Below are 18972 nucleotides of genomic sequence, written 5' to 3' on the forward strand. Positions count from 1 at the left end.
TTAGAACACGCGGGCGATAGGTGCCTATCGGTAGACGGTAACCAACAGTAAGTAGGTCTAACCGCTAACGTATGAATAATGTTAAGATGAAAATCTCTATACGCTCACTAGAATGAATCATTAGAGCAAAATCGTTTAATATCACATTACCATTTGTAACATTCGGACTGAATAGAATTGCAAATATTCTAATTAGTCTACAAAAATAAATAAATTGTAAATGCCAACTACCATTATTAATAAGTGGAAGAAACAACATATTAATGGATGTCATCATTTAATTAAGTTTAACTTATTATTTATTAATTTTATTGGAAAATGTAAATTTTCCAATTTATTGCATTTAGGTACTCATAGGTACTCATTTCGAAATATTTTTAAGATGCCATAACGACTGCATTCATTTTACACACGTTACCAAGAAACTGACCTGACAGTCATGCTGATCGTGGTAGGAGCTGACGAGTTGGCTCACATACTCCCAGACCTCGCCGGGAGCAGTCCAAGCCGCAGGAGTGGCTTCGTGTCTCATCGTGCATCACAAATAATTTCACTGCAATCCCCTATGTTCTCACTTTTAAACACTATTTACTATTAGCAGGTATTGCTCACACACGCGAACTGTTGAGGAGCTATTTATATTGTTTTATCCTCAATCACGCGCAACTGGGTCGCGATCTACATAGCAAGCTGCACTAAAACGATGGAAGTTTGTAAACAATCGTTTCACTTTACGGGTAATTATTTTATTTCAGCAATTCCTCTTCTGGAATTATTGAGATAAATCACTCAAACGAAAATAATATTAAACCCGTTATATGAATACAAATAAAAAATTTCAACTTAAATTTATGAATTAAATATTATATCGAACACTATTATTAAGAGCACACAGAAATTAGTAATTTGCAGTGATGCGCGCAATCACAGAACAAATCCATCGGTTGTGCACGAATGCCAGTGATAACGCGCGACCTTGAGCCGCGTTGAGCAATTGATAAGAGAATTTTGGCAGACCCCGCAATTCTCTCTCTTCGCACGCTTATCGGAGCACTGTTTATTTTTCAAGAAATAATGCCGACACACTTATTATAACGATATCACTCAATGCCTTATAATCCACACACGACTTTTTTTTAATTTTATTTGTAAAAAAAATATCAATAATATATTTTCCTGGTTTTAGGCAGGGCATAAAATTATTATCATGCTATGTACTTTAAGCGTTACGAGATATACACATTTATAATCTACAATAACCGTCATTCATAAGGAGCGAAACGAGTATCGTAAATATATTTATATGCGCACATCACGGCACCGCGTACGCAAACGTCAGATCGGGACTCGCGCGCGCTTTGTAACGAGCCTGCTAATGGCTGGTGCGACGCGTATTCGCGACCCCCACTCTGCCACTGTACGCGCTATCAAACCAGTTTACGTGAAAAATTTTAATTCCTTAACGCGGGTGACGACCGGTCGCGCTTTCCTCGCTCCGGCCTCCCCCGCGAGGAAAAAGCGCAGCGCCCCCGGGGCGCACCGGAAGTGCATGGCCGGCACGCGAACCGAGCGCACCCACCGCCTTAATTAAATGCTGCACGCTGCACACTACCCTCTCTACATAACACGCTTTTCTACAACCATATTTACCAAGTTAAGTTATATAACTGTATTTACCAAGTCTTTAAAAACTAAAATCACTATTGCCAAATTTTATTTTCTTTCTCCTTATTAGAAAGTTCTAAAAGAAAACAATATATTATTATACTTTTATTTCATAAATGTGACAAGATATCTTCGTTTAAGAAAATATTCGAAACAATAGACTAATAAATAACTAATCCAACGTCGAGTGAATGACCGACCTGAAGATTTTTCGTAGGCGTTGCTTATTTGAATATTGATCTGACAAAATTCTCTAATATTACCTACATTCAAATGGTCATTGTGGTTTCGCTAAATTTTATTTATTTTAGAAAGTAATTGTACCAAGAGTAGAGATACTTCAAGATAGGTAATTTAGATCTCGAACAAACTCATTCAAAGAAATAAATTATTCAAAACGACGCGGACGATTTGAAATGTATTTTGATATAAAATCAATGATTAAAATGAAATTATGAGATTAATACGGATAAAATCAAGTACTCAATTTCCGTAATTGTGTTAGGTCGCGTAGGTAGGCGTCATAGCGAATTCTCTGAGTGCCGATAGACATGGAATCGATAGACGAAAATAAGGTCAGGAATGCAAACGTGCCTCGACTTTCTCCTTGCAACATAAATCGACTGCTTGAAATGATTGTGTCGTAAAACAATTGTTTGTAGTGAGATGCATTTATGGATATAACTTTGGATGATTAAGTGAGCGCTTAAAGCAAAATTAGCAATCTTCTATTAGATGATACTTGTAATATTCAAGATCAAATCTAAAAAATAAAATATATATCAAACTAGTTGATATTTTCAAGGATTCTGTTTGATCAAAAACATAAAATATTAAAATGACTCGATAAAAAAATCACGAAGTTACCTCTACTTGACATGGTAATTACCTATTATGATTTTTTTTTTCATAAACAATTACAGTACTCCCAAATAATTAATAATGCGCATGCAGATCTTCGCTAATTGTCGTAGGTATGTCCAGAAACGCCCGAATCATTGAATCGGAAGAGCCCTAAACAATGCACTTGCATTTTGAACCTTGTCCGAAAGAAATAAGAGTTAATTCACAGTCATACACAATCAAAAACAATTCGGGCGGTAGGTGACGGTAGCCTGTCAGTCAAAAATCCGTCAGTCGTCTTTATATATTGGTAAAGAATTATATAGAGCTGCTGTTACATACCCTTCTTAGTTTTGTTTCAAAGTTGAATTTTCCGATAAAATGATTATTTACACAGGGAGCAGATAGCAGTGGGGAAAGTGAAAATTAATAAGAGCATAATGAAAGTTCTGATCATTCTACGATATCAGAAATAGAGATAATCCCTGATTCTGTAAGTACTTTTGGACTGAGATTTTAATGATTAGATTTCTACAATTTTCTAAAATTATTAAACTACCATTTAAAAAATGTATTCTAATTGTCAGTTTACAGGTGACATTTTAACATGTTCGTGTAATACTTTATTAGACGGATAAATTTAAACCAAGGATTGAAAAATCGGCCCCCAAAAAAAAATGTAAACCAGTGTTTGAAAACCAGTTTTATAGATATAAACTTTGTCTTATTTTGACCTTCAATACATCCATCATTACGCCAGCTTCAGTTAGACACTTTAATAGTTCTAAGTATACAATTTAAAATTAATACAACAAATATATATTCGCAATCGTGTGGCTTATCCTCGCTATTAACTTACATTGAATTATCGAAACAAATATCGTTACTTATCTCTTTTACCATAAACAACAATAAAACTCATAATTCGAATAAACTATGCATGAAGAAAATACATTTAACCACTCTATATACATATCGTCTTCGGAGGCTCTATTCGCATTCGGAGAATTTTTCAATGCGCATTATCAGTTTGGGAGTAGGTACTGTATATTGAAACATTTTCGAGATCGTTGTCAAAGCATTTTGTGTAAATACTTTTAGTTTTGGTTCTATCACGATAAAACACTTTTATTTTGGCTTTCTTTTTTTCTTGTGATAAAACGCTTTGTTTTATCACGATAAATAAAAAAAAAACGACGTGTGGCACTCGGGGACTGCCGCGGTAAAGCTATTGCATGCTATGCCTTCAAGCCACACCTCCGCCCGTCGGAGTGGGGAGCGTGAGGTTTTTTCGTTACGGAATTTCTCGATTCGGTCCCCGCGCTCAAGGCCCGCGATAGAAGCTATGCAATAGCTTAAAAAAACAAATTAATAAATTTCAATAATTATTTTATACTTAACGGAAATAATAAGTGTATCAATTATCAAACTTATAAAAAAATGTCTTAGTACAAAGATCACATCCATTTCAATTCTTGCCATAACATAAAATAAATAATATATGCACTATGCAGTTGTATAAAACTTACTTTACTACGCAATAAAACGCATCGTCCTTTTATTCCATTGTTATTCAAAAATATTATATGTATTAACAATGTAGCAACTTTATATATACCATTCAAGCATTAACTGGGGTGCTCGTCTTTATCAATTCTTCCCATTTTACTGCTAAGTGAACGTGTGGTAAATAGTATATATATTATGAGAACATAAAAACTGTATTAGAATTACAGCACAAAGAAATTGGGGTACCTTTTGAGTAACTGAATCATATAGGTAACCCTTCTTATTCATATTCCCCTATTTTAAACCAAAATATGTATTCGAAAAAGGGTAAGAAACAGCGACAAGTTAAATAGCAACACATTCGTTGAAAACGGGCGTGTTTCGAAGAAATACACTATTACTTATTTTAATTAAATGTGTCATGCAAACCACTCGTTGCCTTTAAAGGGTCATTTATAAGCTCTTTATAAAGATTTTGAGGAAGTCACGACACATACCTAAAAATTAAATACCAACTTATCAAAAAAAATGTTAAGTCGTCTCTGGACGATGCAGCATGACATGAGTTACGTGGTGTCATGCATGCAGCATGAATGATTGTTTTGCTTCCTTTCTCATTTCTGGCACTGAGAGACCGGTTACCGTACTAGACGCTAATACAGCCGTAATAAAGTTGAATATCGCGTGCGCTCTTTGATCGCGTTCGAGCTCGAAAAGTAAGTCTCAATTCTTATTTCGTTTATAACTAAAGTAATAATTGATCTAGAGAAAAAATATCTTGGGATTCCATAGTAAACTCTATTTTCTTACTGTTAACATTTATTTTAGACATAAAGTCCAAGTAAATCTTTAAAAAAAATGTAATAATCCTTAAAAAAGGCATAATTTTTGAATAAAAAATGAATCGAGCGAAAATGTAACAATTACGTAACTGTCTTGTACATCGAAAGAAAAAGACCCAATAAATCATATATATTTACTAGCTTACCGCCCGCGGCTTCGCCCGCTTTCTCTAAAACGATTTGAGATTTAAACTATCCTATCTCTCAAGTTGGATCGAACTGCACATGGTGTGCGAATTTTATTATAATCGGTTAAGTGGTTTAGGAGTCCATTGAGGACAAACATTGTGACACAAGATTTATATAGTTATATTAAGATTAAGATATGCGCACATCACTGCACCGCGTACGCAAACGTCAGATCAGGACGCGCGCGCTTAAAGTTCCATTTTGATTATATGTGTGCCTGTTTCAGAATAAAAATTAATACACAGTAGTTATCTTTATCCAACGTCTTTCTCTTATAATACCCTACGATGTTGAGTTATATATATTTATTTATGAAACCATGCCGGTTTTATATTTTAAAGCAGTTTGGACATGCCTGGCATCATTTACTTCAAATATTTAGTTTTATGAATTGCTATATTTACTTCTAATATTTAGTTTTATGAATCCTCTTTTGAAAAATATGAATCCAGGTTTATGGTTATGACATCACACATGAACAACTGGACCAATTAGGATAGATTTTTTTTGTGTACTTTGTTATCAGGAGATGGATCTTTTAAGCTATTTCCTAGTATTGTCAAATAATACTGCAAAAAAATATTTCTACTCTTATTGTAAAACTATCTTACCTTAGAGCGCTGTCGCCCCTGCCCTCTCTTTGCTTCCTGACTTGATTCATCACACTTAGTCTTTTTGACACTTGCATTATTTTTACATGTCTTGTCCTTATTATTTTTTGAATCTTTATCACTAATGTCACTATCACTTTTGATTGTATTTCTTTTAGCAGTTTTTGATACAGAGTTCTTGGTTGGTAATGATTTCTTAACAGCTTTAAGTGGCAAGTCATCTTCGCTGGAAGAATCAGATGAACACTTGCTACATTCCGAGGTTGAACTACTCTCTGATAACTTTTTTTTTACAGGCTTCTCCTTTCTATGTGTGGACACAGGCTCATTGCCTTTCTTTTTAACTGAGGATTTAGCTGTTTTCTTAGAAGTGACTTTCCGAGGAATTGCTGCAATTTTTAGTTTTAAGCCGGTATCACATGAAGTTACTGAGAAATGAGGTTTTCGAGCATTGGTTTGCTTGTTACTTGAGCACTCCCAGTCACTCCCTGATGTGTCACTTGAGCTGCTACTCTGTAATAAGAAAAATAGCAATTATTTCTTATGAAACCATTTTAATCCATTAAAATACACAATTAAACTTCATATTATTTGTAAATTAATATGTATAAGAAAAAACTAACCTCAGTATCACTGTTTGAATCTGTATCACCACTTGAATCATGAGTTTTCGGCACCTCTGTGCCCATTTCTGAAACATTGCAATAAAATAATCATAATTATTCTGACTGTATGATACCAAATATATTATATAGTTGGTTGACCAGCAATAAGAGTAAATAAAATAAACCTTGTTTGTTTACAAACTGAACTTTTTGATAAAATGATGAATTTTTTAATGAATAAAAACTATGACTGTTTAGACAAATGATTACAATAGTAGTCATTGTTATTTCATCACTTCTTTATACATAATTCAGAATTATATGCACATACTCATAAAAAATGATAACCATTTACTTTTCCTCCTGGGCACTATTATGAAGCAACATGAAGAATGTAAATGAATTAAATACATGTAAGAATGTACCAAAGAGGTGACAATGTCAACAATTCAGAAGATAATATTTCTCTTAAATTTGATAACCACCTAATTCGGATCTAAAGACGCTTATAATTAATATATGGGGTAGGTACTTACTTCAAGGTTGGTCAAGATGTTCCGAATGAAAATACTTCCAATCTCTTCATTTCAATCAAAACACGCAAGTAAACATCGTATCACGCTGAAAGATATACATAAATGTTATATTGAGAGAATATTATCGGTTAAGATGATAATAGATTCACATAATAATCTTTCAGTTTTCTTAACAATTTGTCCGGGTGACAGATCTGACGACACTCGTAGGACCAGTTTTTCTTCAGGGTGCAGTTTAAAGTTGGGTGATCACATAGCTCATTTATTATATATTTATTATTTTAAATGCGCATTTGAATAATCAACAGTACTGATTTATCACTATCTATTAACATTTAACGGTTTTTAGGACATTGGCGCCAAATAATGCTACGTTTCAATTGTATTTTGTACTGTGTACAAAACATTATCCAAACGTATTAGCGCGGAAACTATTTTAATATTTACATTTAAACATCACTAAATCTTATTACTAACCGGCTAATAAACTTTGCCACTGTAGATTTTATTGAATATTTTTAATCAAACACTAAGATCGCATTGGTTGGCCTCCATGTTTACAAATCTTTTCGCATAAAAATTTCACTAAATAAGTACCATAGCCACCTTAGGAGAAAGCTAGGGTACTATAGCTTTTTCTTTTACTCATTTGGGTTGTATACAAGTTAGAATGAGACTTCATCATAATAATATCTGGAAATTGCAGGGCAAAATGGCGTCAAGAATGAGCATTTTACGCACGAGCAGTTAAACTTGAAATATTTTTTCATTTCAGTAAAATGAGCTTTTGGAGTCTTAATGTAACATTAAAATATTCAAAAAGTGAACAAACTGTAAATGTACAAAATCGTGATACAACATAAAAGTTAAATACAATAAAAAAAACATGTACCTAGTTTTATGTAATTATATAATATTCCCTTCTCATCTTATTCAATAAAGTTAAATAGTGATTAGTAATTAATGCATAATCAATAACAAGGTATATAATATAGTGTTAGGAATTTAATTAAATAGTTTTATAAAATGGCAACTTTAAATGACAGTAGCAAGCTAGCAAGACTCTAGACAGAGGTAGTTGAAACCTTGGTTGAAGATCATGTTGAAAGTTGAAACCTTGGTTGAAACCAAGTTGAAACTATTCGAGAACAGACGATATTTTCAAATGTATTAATTTCTCTTCATGAGGGCAAAAAAATTAACATTTTTAAGCTTAAAAATTAACATTTTTGCATAGCTTCTATCGCGGGCCTTGAGCGCGGGGACCGAACTCCGAAGTCCGAATCCAAAAATTGCGTAACGAAAAACCTCACGCTCCCCACTCCAACAGGCACGGAGGTGTGGCTTGAAGGCATGCTATGCAATAGCTTAACCGCGGCGGTCCCCGAGTGCCACACGTATTTTTTTTATATTAATATACGATTGTTTGCACGTCACGTTAGTCAAAGAGTACAACGGCTTATTTGACGACGCGGTTGGCGCAGTGGTAAAGTAACTGCCTACTGAGCCGACGGTCCCGGGTTCGATCCCCGGTCAGGGCAAATATTTGTGTGATGAACTCAATTATTTGTTCTTGGGTGTGGGTGTTATTATCTATAAATGTATTTATTAAATATTATATTTATCGTCACCTAGTACCCACAACACAAGCCTTAATTGAGCTTACTGTGGGACTAGGTCGATTTGTGTAATAATGTCCTATAATATTTATTTATTATTTTAATTGGGGGGGCAAGTATCTCGCCTCGCGGCGGTGTTTTAAACAACTCCGGCTGAGTGGCCAGACGGCCGGAGCCTAGGGCGATTGAGTGAGAAACCTGCGGACTATCCGAGCGTTGTCCAGCAGGACTGCCCGCTGTATCCCCACTGTCATGGGCTTTACCGGTAAATCCAACCTCCTTAAGTATTGTTTTAAGGAGGAAGGAATCAGCCCATTGGTGGACACAACTATGGGGATTATCTCGGCAGACACACCGCCCCACATCTCGACAACCTCATGCGCCAGATCCAGATATTTGAGCCGTTTATCTGAATCGGCCTTAACAAGATTGTCGTCATGTGGGATAGTGATGTCTACCAAGAAAATCCTGGAAGTTGCTAGGTCCATCACCACAATATCAGGTCTATTCGCTAGAATAGTCCTGTCTGTGATGATGGGCCGATCCCAGTACAATTTGGCACGGTTATTTTCCAGGACCGGCTCCGGCGCGTACTTGTAATAAGGCACTTTTCCGTCAAGAAGGCCATACTTCAGAGCGAGCTCTTGGTGGATAATCCTAGCTGCTAGGTTATGCCTGTGCAAGTACTCAGTGTTGGCAAGCATGGAACAACCGGAAGTAACATGTCGGAGAGTTTCTCCAGGACGGTGACACATACGACATAAGTCCTGGGTCCCGTCCTTTATGATGTACCTCCGATAATTGTTCGTCTTAACCACCTGATCCTGTATCGCACAGACAAAACCCTCGGTTTCCCCAAAGAGGTCACCGAAACGCAGCCAGTGCACGGAGGACAAGAAATCTACATGAGGTTCATGCAGAATCCTGTGAAACCTACCGTGTAGCTCTTTCTCTTTCCATATGGCCTCTCTGTCGGAAATGCTGAGCACCGCCGGCTTTTGCCAGTCCTGTTTGGCCAGGGATAGGGGAGTGAGTCCTTTGTCACATTCTATGACTTCAGCATGGATTGCATGACTAACCTTTGCAAGGAAATAGTCTCTGAGTTTGCATATCTCCCGATTGTGCAGCGATTGGGCACTTAACATGCCACGACCACCGCACCTTCTAGGGATATACAGCCTCATCACTGACGATTTCGGGTGATGCAACCGATGCAGAGTCATAGTTGTGCGGACTTTCCGGTCCAGGGCGTTCAGTTCGGTCTGAGTCCACTTGAGTACGCCACATTTGGCGTACTCAAGTGGACTCAGACCTACAGGAGAACGGGCATGACCCAGGTATTGAACGCTCGTATTTTGTTCACGCCCGACAAATAGCTGTTGAAAACTTTTGTCATGCGTTCACAAAACACCTCGGCAACATCCTGTTTCACGCTCGCCCCCTCCACACATATATTCTGTGACATACCCAAGTATCGGTAAGTTTCAGCCTCTGTAAGTACCCTAAGATGGGCCGCGCCAGATGGTGTTATGTCATCAGACGCGGTTACTTTACCCCGCTCCACATGTATAACCGCACACTTATCCACCCCAAGTTCCATGCCAATGGAGCTGCTAAAATCACACGTGATTTTTAGCAGCTCCGTTAACCTGGACCTATTAGGCGCAAATAATTTGAGATCATCCATGTAGAGCAGATGGTTAAGTCTTAGGCCACCCCTGCGAAGCTGAAATCCGGATCCTAATCTCTCAAGCAAATAGCTTAGAGGGTTTAGTGCCAGGCAAAACCATAGAGGACTCAGGCAATCGCCCTGGAAAATACCCCGCCGTATCTTTATTCGGTCCTCCGCGTCAGACAGCCGCTTACCTTGGAGACAAAGCATTGTACTCCATTGCCCCATACATGTTCCGAGAAGCCCTCGGATCGAAGGATCGATCTTATAAAGTTCCAGGACTCTCGTTAACCATGTATGGGGGACCGAGTCAAATGCTTTTTTATAGTCAATCCAGGCAGCGGATAAGTTGCGTCTGTTACGCTTGACCTGCTGACCAATAACCGTGTCGATCAGGAGAAGCTCCTTAGTTCCGCGACTATTTATTATTATTGTTATTCTTTTATAGGTATTATTCTGGCAACTATCACTTCGCTGCCTGTCAAATGTCAATAGCTGGTCACCACCTGGTGGTGTCAATCGAGTGTCAATCACAGTGTCAATGTCAATAATTGTCATGTTCTGCACAATTTTCAAATTTGTGTAAAAATAAAAATCAAAAAAATACAATTTAATTACACATAAAAATGTGTGTATATAGGTATGGTGTCATTGAACGTCGAACATCTGGTGTACATTATTTTGTATAAACATTGACAAAAACAAACATGACATAAATAATTAATACCTACGAGACAAAAACATGGAGGAATTCAATGTTTGGGAAGATTTATCAAATATACCAGCTGATCCACCTTCAATGCGTGAGCTTTGTGATCAGTGCGAGTAAGTAAAACAAATATATTTTTATCGATAAATGATAAAATTTTATTTCGATAATTGTTTTTTTTTCTTTCTAGAAGGCCACAAGTTGTTTGTTGGTGTTCAGCTTTGCCACCTGAAAGGTTGCAGCCGGGGAGTACAGTGATTCTTTTGCAACATCCTGCCGAAGAAAAACGTTGTCTTCGCACTGCTCCAATGTTGCAACTTGGATTAGCTGAAAATAAGTGCCTAATATACAAAGGAAAAAAATTTCCCCAACCACGACATGAAAACTTAGAGAGTATTTTATCACATAAAAATACAATTCTTTTGTACCCAAGTAAAGCTGCCATAGATATTAAGGAACTCAATATTAATGAAAATAATTATAATTTAGTACTAATTGATGGTACATGGCCACAGGCTAAGGCTATGTATGCATCTAGTCCAATGTTGCAAAAAATAAAACAAGTGAAATTACTTACTACCAGTGGTAGTAATTATATAATAAGAACTCAACCAACTGAAGGGTGTTTAAGCACCCTTGAGACAGCAGCAGAAGCATTATCTCAGCTGGAAAGAAATCCAATATATAAGCAGCAGCTCCTAGGACCATTGCATATGTTATGCAAGTTCCAGTTAGAAAATGGAGCAGTTACTCATCAATCAAAAGAATTCTTAATAAAGACAAAGACTTACCCAAAACTTATTGGGAAGAGATTGTCTAAACTACTACGACAAACAGAAGACCATTTAAGTGATAATAAAACATAGATATAATGGAAATATTTTATTGTACATATTAAAGCCCAGAAAGTTTGAAAAGTAATACTCATTTGTTTTGCTACTTATCAGGAGATTAGAACTGAAAGCACTAAGTTACTTTTTACACAATAACTAGTTGGGATTGGCTCATTTGGCACCCACAGAATCATAAGGGAAGTTGTGAGCTGGAGCTAGTTTTGATAAGAACCTTGTTTGACTTGATTAAGTTTATTTTCTGAGGTGAATTTTTAATTTCGGAAACATAAAATATTTTGTATGTGTTCATATAGTTCATTTTGAATGTTACTTGTGTTTAGAATTGTCAGGTCCTCTCTCTTGAAGGCCCGACAAACCTGTGCATTTGGCCGAACATTTTGTTACAAAAGCTGGACATCTTGCATTTTTACTATTTTCTATTTTCATGTAAAATTCAACTTGGCCTTATAGTTTTGTTTGGCTGGACATTTGGGTAAAAAAGCCGGACACCTTACATTTTTTAAGATTTTCGCTGTAATCGGTGTTAATGTTAAAAAATTTAAAAGCAAGTTTTTTAAATATTTAATAAATATTTGAAGAACTTGGTTTTACGTTAGGCGACAGCGCTCGGGCCCGGCCGCCGGTATTTGGAACAAATATCTCTTCAAAAATACTGACAGAATGCCGAAAGCTTCACAGTAACGGGACTTATTTCGCGGTACGCCGTTTCTAACTACCTATAGACCGGGAGATATTGACACAAAATTTCGAGTCATTTGTAACAGGATGGCGGTTCTACAGGGATCTTAGTACGCAATGACAAAAAGAAAAACGATGGTGTGAACGCTGGTACCGGCGGCTTAGTCGCGTGGGCGTTAGTCGAACTCCTCGGAAAAATAGCGAAAGTCAAACGATTTGTAACACAAAAATTTTACCGATAGCCCATAAAAAAGAAGGAGGCGGAAGTGTCATGCCATACTTTTCCGGTGTGACTTAACAGCCAACTTACAGCCCGCCATACCGACGCGAATGTGTTGATTAAAAAAAACAGTTCAAACATTTGTACCAGGCTAACTTTTGCACAGGTAACCATCGTCGTGCAGCCATTTACGTAAATCACCATGCCATGCCATACTTTTCGGAAGATTCCAAATGGTCGCCATATCGCCGAAAATCTGCAAAAATTTTTTTTTTAGATTTTAGTTACAAAAATAATCGATTCTTCTATAATCTTTTTTTTTCAACACACTCGACTTTTTTCCATCACAACCATCTCATGACTTTCCTGTGTTTTCATTCCACGGTACATATATTATGTAACTTCACAGTGACATCTAGTCCAAACTAAGCAAAGCTAGAAATGATGCTAGAAATAGATTCAGCTATAATACGTACAACGCCACCTATCTTATAAATTAAGTATTATTTAGTCTCTCTCTACTTTACTATTAACTTCTCTACTCTACTCACTTCTTGACCATTTGTGGTAAATATTTGGTGATAAATGTTGTTTTTTGTTTCTTTTTCATATAATGTAATAAAACGTTTTTCATTTGCTACGTTAAACCGCTGCAAGTCATGATAAAATAGGCGTTTTCTATCTTGAGACAATTTTTTACAGAAATATGACGATTAATCGAAAATACGACGGTTTTTAGGATGTCGATTATTTCGTATCTAGGAATAATCGATTAATAAATAAATCGATTATTTTTTTCAAAGTCACATCCCTATTCCCTACTTTTAATGCTACGTCTGTCAAATCTTGTTTATGGATTGTCATCTGATTGTCAAATTGGTGTACAATAATTTGACTTCTGTCAAAGCGGTCTTTCTTTTGCTTCTGTCAATCGAATAGAAACATGGCTGAGGTTCGTAAATATAAGTTTAAATTATTAATCCGTCATTATAATTCGAATCTGCCCAGTTATTTTTAACTTTTTAAAGATGACTTCTTGTTTGGTTCATGAATGGTGTTTAGCAAGTGGTATTTCCAGAAGTGACAAATGATGTTTACAATTTACAGGTCGACGAAACTCTGAAGAAGAAGCGTACCTTCAGGAAGTTTACCTTCCGAGGGGTTGACTTGGATCAGCTTCTTGATATGCCCAAGTATGTATTAAATATTATTTTTGTCGAAAGTTTTGCTAAAACTTGCTTTATTTTCAAAGTTCCTTCTGTAAATTTGATATACAACAGCGCGCGTGTATTTCAATACATATTTTCAGAGGATAGTACTCAATTGTTACTACTTTTTCTTTATCTAATTATTTATTTTACACTTGTTTAGGATAACACCAAATCTAACCTAAAAATGGTAATTTCAGTGAACAACTTATGGAGTTAATGCACGCCCGTGCTCGCCGGCGATTTGCTCGTGGGCTAAAGAGGAAGCCAATGGCACTGGTGAAGAAACTTCGCCGTGCCAAGAAAGAAGCACCTCCAAATGAGAAACCAGAAATTGTAAAGACTCATCTGAGAAACATGATCATTGTTCCCGAAATGGTTGGCTCTATTGTTGGAATTTACAATGGAAAGACTTTCAATCAGGTATGGAGTGAATTATCACCATATTGAATGAATTGTTATATAGGTACCTACATATTTTTGTTCCAATCGTCTAGATATTTATCGAGACAAAGTGTGAGTGTTCTCTTTATATTATTAACCGACTTCAAAAAAAGGAGGAGGTTATCAATTCGGCCAGTATGTTTTTTTTTTATGTATGTACACCGATTACTCCGAGGTTTCTGAACCGATTTATGTGATTCTTTTTTTGTTCGATGCGGGATAGTGTCGAATTTGTCCCATACAAATTTTATTCGGATAGGCCCAGTAGTTTTTATTTTATGGGCGTTTTTGCAAGTGCAAGTTTGAAGTCGGTTGTTTTTAACGCAGTTATCACTTGTAATACATACTTTGGAAGTGGAACCACATTTTAATAATTAATTTATCAAACAATTACATGATTATGTTTTGGACTTTGATTCTATACTTGATGTAAATAAACAAAAGCAATTATTAAATCAATATGTTGATAGTAAAACTGTTAAAAAAGTATAATACTTACTCCCCATAAATCCAATGATAAAAGGCTACAGTCAGTAAATCATCTGTACACTTTTTTTAATGATATTTTGTTCTGCTTTATGCTGAAAATGTTAGCTGACCAACCGGTCAGGTTGGTTGGTAGTGACTAGTGACCCTGCCTTCCAAGCCAGAGGTCATGGGTTTGATTCCCACCCAGGGCAAATATTTGTGTGTTGAACATACATGTTTGCCCTGTGTCTGGGTGTTAATCTTACTTATAAAAATGAATCGCAAAATGTGTTGGTAAGCGCATAACTCTAGAACGGCTGAACCGATTTCGATAATTCTTTTTTTATTACATTCCTTGAAGTACGAGGATGGTTCTTATGTAGAGAAAACGTAAACATGTACTGCAGGCGAAGCCGGGCGGACCGCTAGTTATCTATATAAGTACCTATTTATTTAAAATTATATATTTATTATTTATGTTTATCAGCCATCTAGTTTCCATAACCCAAGTGAAGGATCAGTTGTGCCATGTGTGAAAATTGTCCTGAAATATATAATTTAATTTTATTTATTTATTGTTTCTTCCATGTTTTATTTTTTTTGTGTCTGGCTCTTAAACTTTGTGTATCTTCATAACTTTAGAACTATTTTAATACTATATATGTTACAGGAAATGTATGTAATCCGTCATTGTATACAATTCCTAAAATCGTACGGAAATGTGTGAAATAAATTATTTTATACACATTTCCTAGGAAATTTATACATTTCCTAAATAGCTATCGGAAATGTAAAATATTTAAGATATTGATATGTCACAGGCAAATTGTAAATAATCTGGCCGTTTACAAACGGTCGGCATTTTGTAGTAACTATGCTGATAATTCGTAATCAGAAATTTTTAGTTTGGATAAGGGGGTGGGTTAGGTTAGGTTCGTGCTTTTTAAAACTACATAGAAATAGGAGCATTAAAAGCCCAAGGTGTCAACGACACATACATATCAATTATAAAAACAATATATGAGAACAGCTATGCTAGAGTAAAATTAGATACACAAGGACCGAAATTTAAGATTAACCGTGGTGTGAAACAAGGGGATCCACTTTCAGCAAAAATCTTTATATCAGTACTGGAATATATCTTCAGCCAGCTAAATTGGGGGTCATATGGTCTCAAAATCAATGGAAGATATTTATCGCACCTCAGATTTGCAGACGATATAGTTTTGTTGTCAGAAAATGTAAGGGAATTGCAAACAATGATAGAATCGCTAAATAAATATAGCAAAAAAGCAGGTTTGAATATAAATCAGGAAAAAACCAAGATTATAACAAACAGTCAGCAGTTACAAGTCACAATAAATGAAACTCCCATTGAATATGTTGAAGACTATATTTACCTCGGACATCTTATCTCATTTAAGCTATGCAACGAAAAAGAAATTGAAAGAAGGGTCAAGCAAACATGGAATAAATATTGGGCTATGAAAGAGATTTTCAAAGGACAAATGCCAATTCCACTAAAAGCTAAAGCCATGGATATATGTTTAACACCTTGCCTAACGTATGCATGTCAAACATGGCCCCTTGCAAAAAAGCATTTAAACAGAATTAGCATCTGCCAACGAGGCATGGAACGAAGCTTTTTGAATATCAAACTTAAAGATAGAATCCGAAATAGTGATATAAGAAAAAGAACGAAAGCTCAAGATGCAGTAAAGTATGTCTGTAAATTGAAGTGGAAGTGGGCAGGTCACCTGTGCAGATTAAGAGACGATAGATGGTCACATTCGGTGATAAATTGGACACCTTTTTATAAAAAGCGTAAGAGGGGAAGACCAATCACACGATGGAGTGATGATATCAAAAATCACGCAGGTGCCCTTTGGACTAGATTAGCTAAGAACAGGGATGAGTGGAAGAAATTGGAGGAGGCTTTTACCGCAAAAAGCGGTCCTTATTATATCTGATTACATACTATCTTTCTAATTTACTAACACTTAATTTAATATTTAAAAATAGAATTGTTATAGAGAAATGAGAATGTTTATACTAACCACACTAACAACAAATAAAATTTGTAACTAGATATAAGTAAAGGAATGAATAAAAGCTTTATTATTATTATTCTCTTCTCCATAATACTCGGGTACCACCAGAAGGACGGTACCCGGATCTTTGGAAGGCTTACGTGGGGACACGGATCCAACACGCAGAGGCCCTTTCGAGACTTTTAATGTGTTGTGGGACACCAGCCGCAGCCTGCCCATGACTGCACTATAGAAATACAGCCCTAGGCAGTCCGCGGCCGATGTAGGACTATTGCAGGGTATGGAAATTTAATAATTGGGCTATGGATTGGGATGCTAAATGGACTGGTACTGGGGACTATGGGAAACTATGGCACCTGCCTTTCTACTAAAAGAAAGTAAAAATATGTTGACAGGTGGTGACTCGCCCTCTCACTGTATGGGCCCCCGAAACAAGTCGCTGCAATAGTGCGACAAGGGGGCAACATATTGTGAGCAGCTAAGGGTGGAGAGACGTCCCTGGACTTTAAACTCCGATCACGCGCTCCCTGAGGGTCCAGCATCACGTGCCCACTCGCCACTTACGCTTCGCATCCACCCTTCGAGCTAAAAGCTCTCGCGACTCCACTCTGGCCGGCCGGTTAAGGCAAGCCAGAGGTGGGGGTCCTGTCCTCGTCAGGCTTCACTCCGACCGGCCGGTGAAGGCAAGCCGGAGATGAAGACAGGGGCCTCCCCCGGGAGCACTCGGTTCCCGCGGGGTCGCTACTCCCCGACACCTCGCCACAAGGTGTCCTGCGGGTTGACTGACTGCACGGGTGGAATATCTATTGTCACATAGACAATAGATATTCCAACCGTGGGCGATGGGGTCGTCACATCCCTATTAGAAATAGGAGCCCCACGAAGTTGGGCTCCTTCGGCTCGCAACCGTCTTTTTGTAGAATTTTGGAAAAAAACGAATTTTCGGCATATTAAAACAGCTAGCCATAATGTAATACGGCGGATTGTACTATCCGACTGCGCCAAATATACGCGAGGACAGCGGGACGAGGGGACTGATTACTTGCAAAATGAAAATTTGATTTTATAAGAATAAATATAAGTTGATTTTGTGATATATTACAATTTTATGGTATGACTGTTACCCGATTGTATCAATAAGAGCTATAATAAAAAAAATAACAACGTGTTTTATTATAGAAAGCATTTACTTTACACATTTCCTAATACGATATTGGAATTGTATATAATTCCTAGGAAGATTATACATTTCCTAGGATATGCATGCATTAAATAGATTTTTAAACAATATTTTATACATTTCCTAAATGGTATCGGAATTGTACACATTTCCTAGGAATTGTATACAATTCCTTGATTTCATACATTTCCGGTAACATATATACAAAATATAATAACACACTGAAATGTGTTTAGCCCTAAATTGACAATGTTTTAAATGTATTGTTTACTTCGAATTGCAGGTTGAAATCAAGCCTGAGATGATTGGGCACTACCTTGGCGAGTTCTCAGTCACATACAAGCCTGTTAAGCACGGTAGGCCTGGTATTGGTGCCACGCACAGCTCCAGGTTCATCCCTCTCAAGTAGAATGGATCTATTGTGTTTAGGTTAAGCGAAAAATGTTTGCTTATATACATTAAAGTATGTTTGTGAACACTAGTTTATTGTTTTTGTTCAGTCCCTGAATTCTTATAATGTGTACACATTTCATTGTTATGAAAAAACTAAGATGGAAATATACCGATATGTAATGCCGCAGCCACACGACTCGACGAGTGGTATGGGAAGTAACGAGGAAAGTAGGCAGGGCCATGTTCCTGCCTACTTTCCTCGTTACTTCTGTGTCCACATTACTCGTCATGCCACTCGTCGTGCTCATCGTTCTGCTCACTGCTCCCTATTTTGTCGGCTTTTGCGCGCTAGTCAAAGGACCGGCAATACGAGTGCGAATTAGGGATGGACGTTGAATCAACGGACTAGTTAAATTAACCGTCTATGTATACTCAACGATTCGACTAGTCCATCGATCACCAATGCACTAGTTGAATTCAACTGCTAAATAGTCTTATTGATAAGAATAAATTATTTTCTTTGAAGTTGTTTTTTGGTTAACAAGACCGACAAGACCAATGTTTTGAATTTAAACTATAAAAACAAATGATAATATGATTTTTAGTAACACTTTTTTTAGGGAGTACCTACCTATAATTTTTGTAAGAAAGCATAAGCATTTATTGTTTTATTGAG

At 36.6% G+C, this 18972-nt stretch overlaps 3 protein-coding genes across 5 annotated transcripts in view; 2 read left to right on the forward strand and 1 right to left on the reverse strand.

The window, feature by feature from the left end:
* LOC123698663 (histone-lysine N-methyltransferase ash1) overlaps positions 1-7381 on the reverse strand; it is a 43237-nt gene extending 35856 nt beyond the window's left edge. Inside the window, exons 1-4 of one of the 3 annotated variants that reach the window (XM_045645400.1) lie at positions 7278-7381; positions 6801-6885; positions 6283-6350; positions 5660-6172 (exon numbers count right to left, since the gene is read on the reverse strand). In XM_045645400.1, coding sequence (XP_045501356.1) covers positions 5660-6172; positions 6283-6348 — 579 coding nt within the window. In that variant the 5' untranslated portion in view covers positions 6349-6350; positions 6801-6885; positions 7278-7381. Of the gene's footprint in view, positions 1-430; positions 753-5659; positions 6173-6282; positions 6351-6800; positions 6886-6974; positions 7214-7277 lie in introns of those variants that run through there. The other 2 variants (XM_045645401.1, XM_045645402.1) reach the window with 2 other exon arrangements.
* Positions 7382-10620: 3239 nt separating this feature from the next.
* Positions 10621-11721, forward strand: LOC123698664 (tRNA-uridine aminocarboxypropyltransferase 2). Its single transcript, XM_045645404.1, has 2 exons — positions 10621-10916; positions 10991-11721. Exons 1-2 carry the CDS (start codon positions 10834-10836, stop codon positions 11664-11666), a joined length of 759 nt encoding a protein of 252 aa, XP_045501360.1. The 5' UTR covers positions 10621-10833; the 3' UTR covers positions 11667-11721.
* Positions 11722-13393: 1672 nt separating this feature from the next.
* Positions 13394-18384, forward strand: LOC123698596 (40S ribosomal protein S15). Its single transcript, XM_045645304.1, has 4 exons — positions 13394-13504; positions 13660-13745; positions 13961-14183; positions 18187-18384. The coding sequence occupies exons 1-4, from the start codon at positions 13496-13498 to the stop codon at positions 18310-18312; spliced, it is 444 nt and encodes a 147-aa protein (XP_045501260.1). The 5' UTR covers positions 13394-13495; the 3' UTR covers positions 18313-18384.
* Positions 18385-18972: the final 588 nt, after the last annotated feature.

The sequence above is a fragment of the Colias croceus genome, chromosome 16 (assembly GCF_905220415.1).
Source record: "Colias croceus chromosome 16, ilColCroc2.1".
NCBI lineage: Eukaryota > Metazoa > Arthropoda > Insecta > Lepidoptera > Pieridae > Colias > Colias croceus.

Bases quoted from the DNA above. Each gene is read 5' to 3' on its own strand.
- LOC123698664 (XM_045645404.1), top strand. From the start codon at position 10,834: ATGGAGGAATTCAATGTTTGGGAAGATTTATCAAATATACCAGCTGAT. The intron at 10,917-10,990 runs GTAAGTAAAACA...TTTTCTTTCTAG, and splicing joins GAGCTTTGTGATCAGTGCGA to AAGGCCACAAGTTGTTTGTT.
- LOC123698596 (XM_045645304.1), top strand. The intron at 13,746-13,960 runs GTATGTATTAAA...TGGTAATTTCAG, and splicing joins CAGCTTCTTGATATGCCCAA to TGAACAACTTATGGAGTTAA. The intron at 14,184-18,186 runs GTATGGAGTGAA...TTCGAATTGCAG, and splicing joins ATGGAAAGACTTTCAATCAG to GTTGAAATCAAGCCTGAGAT.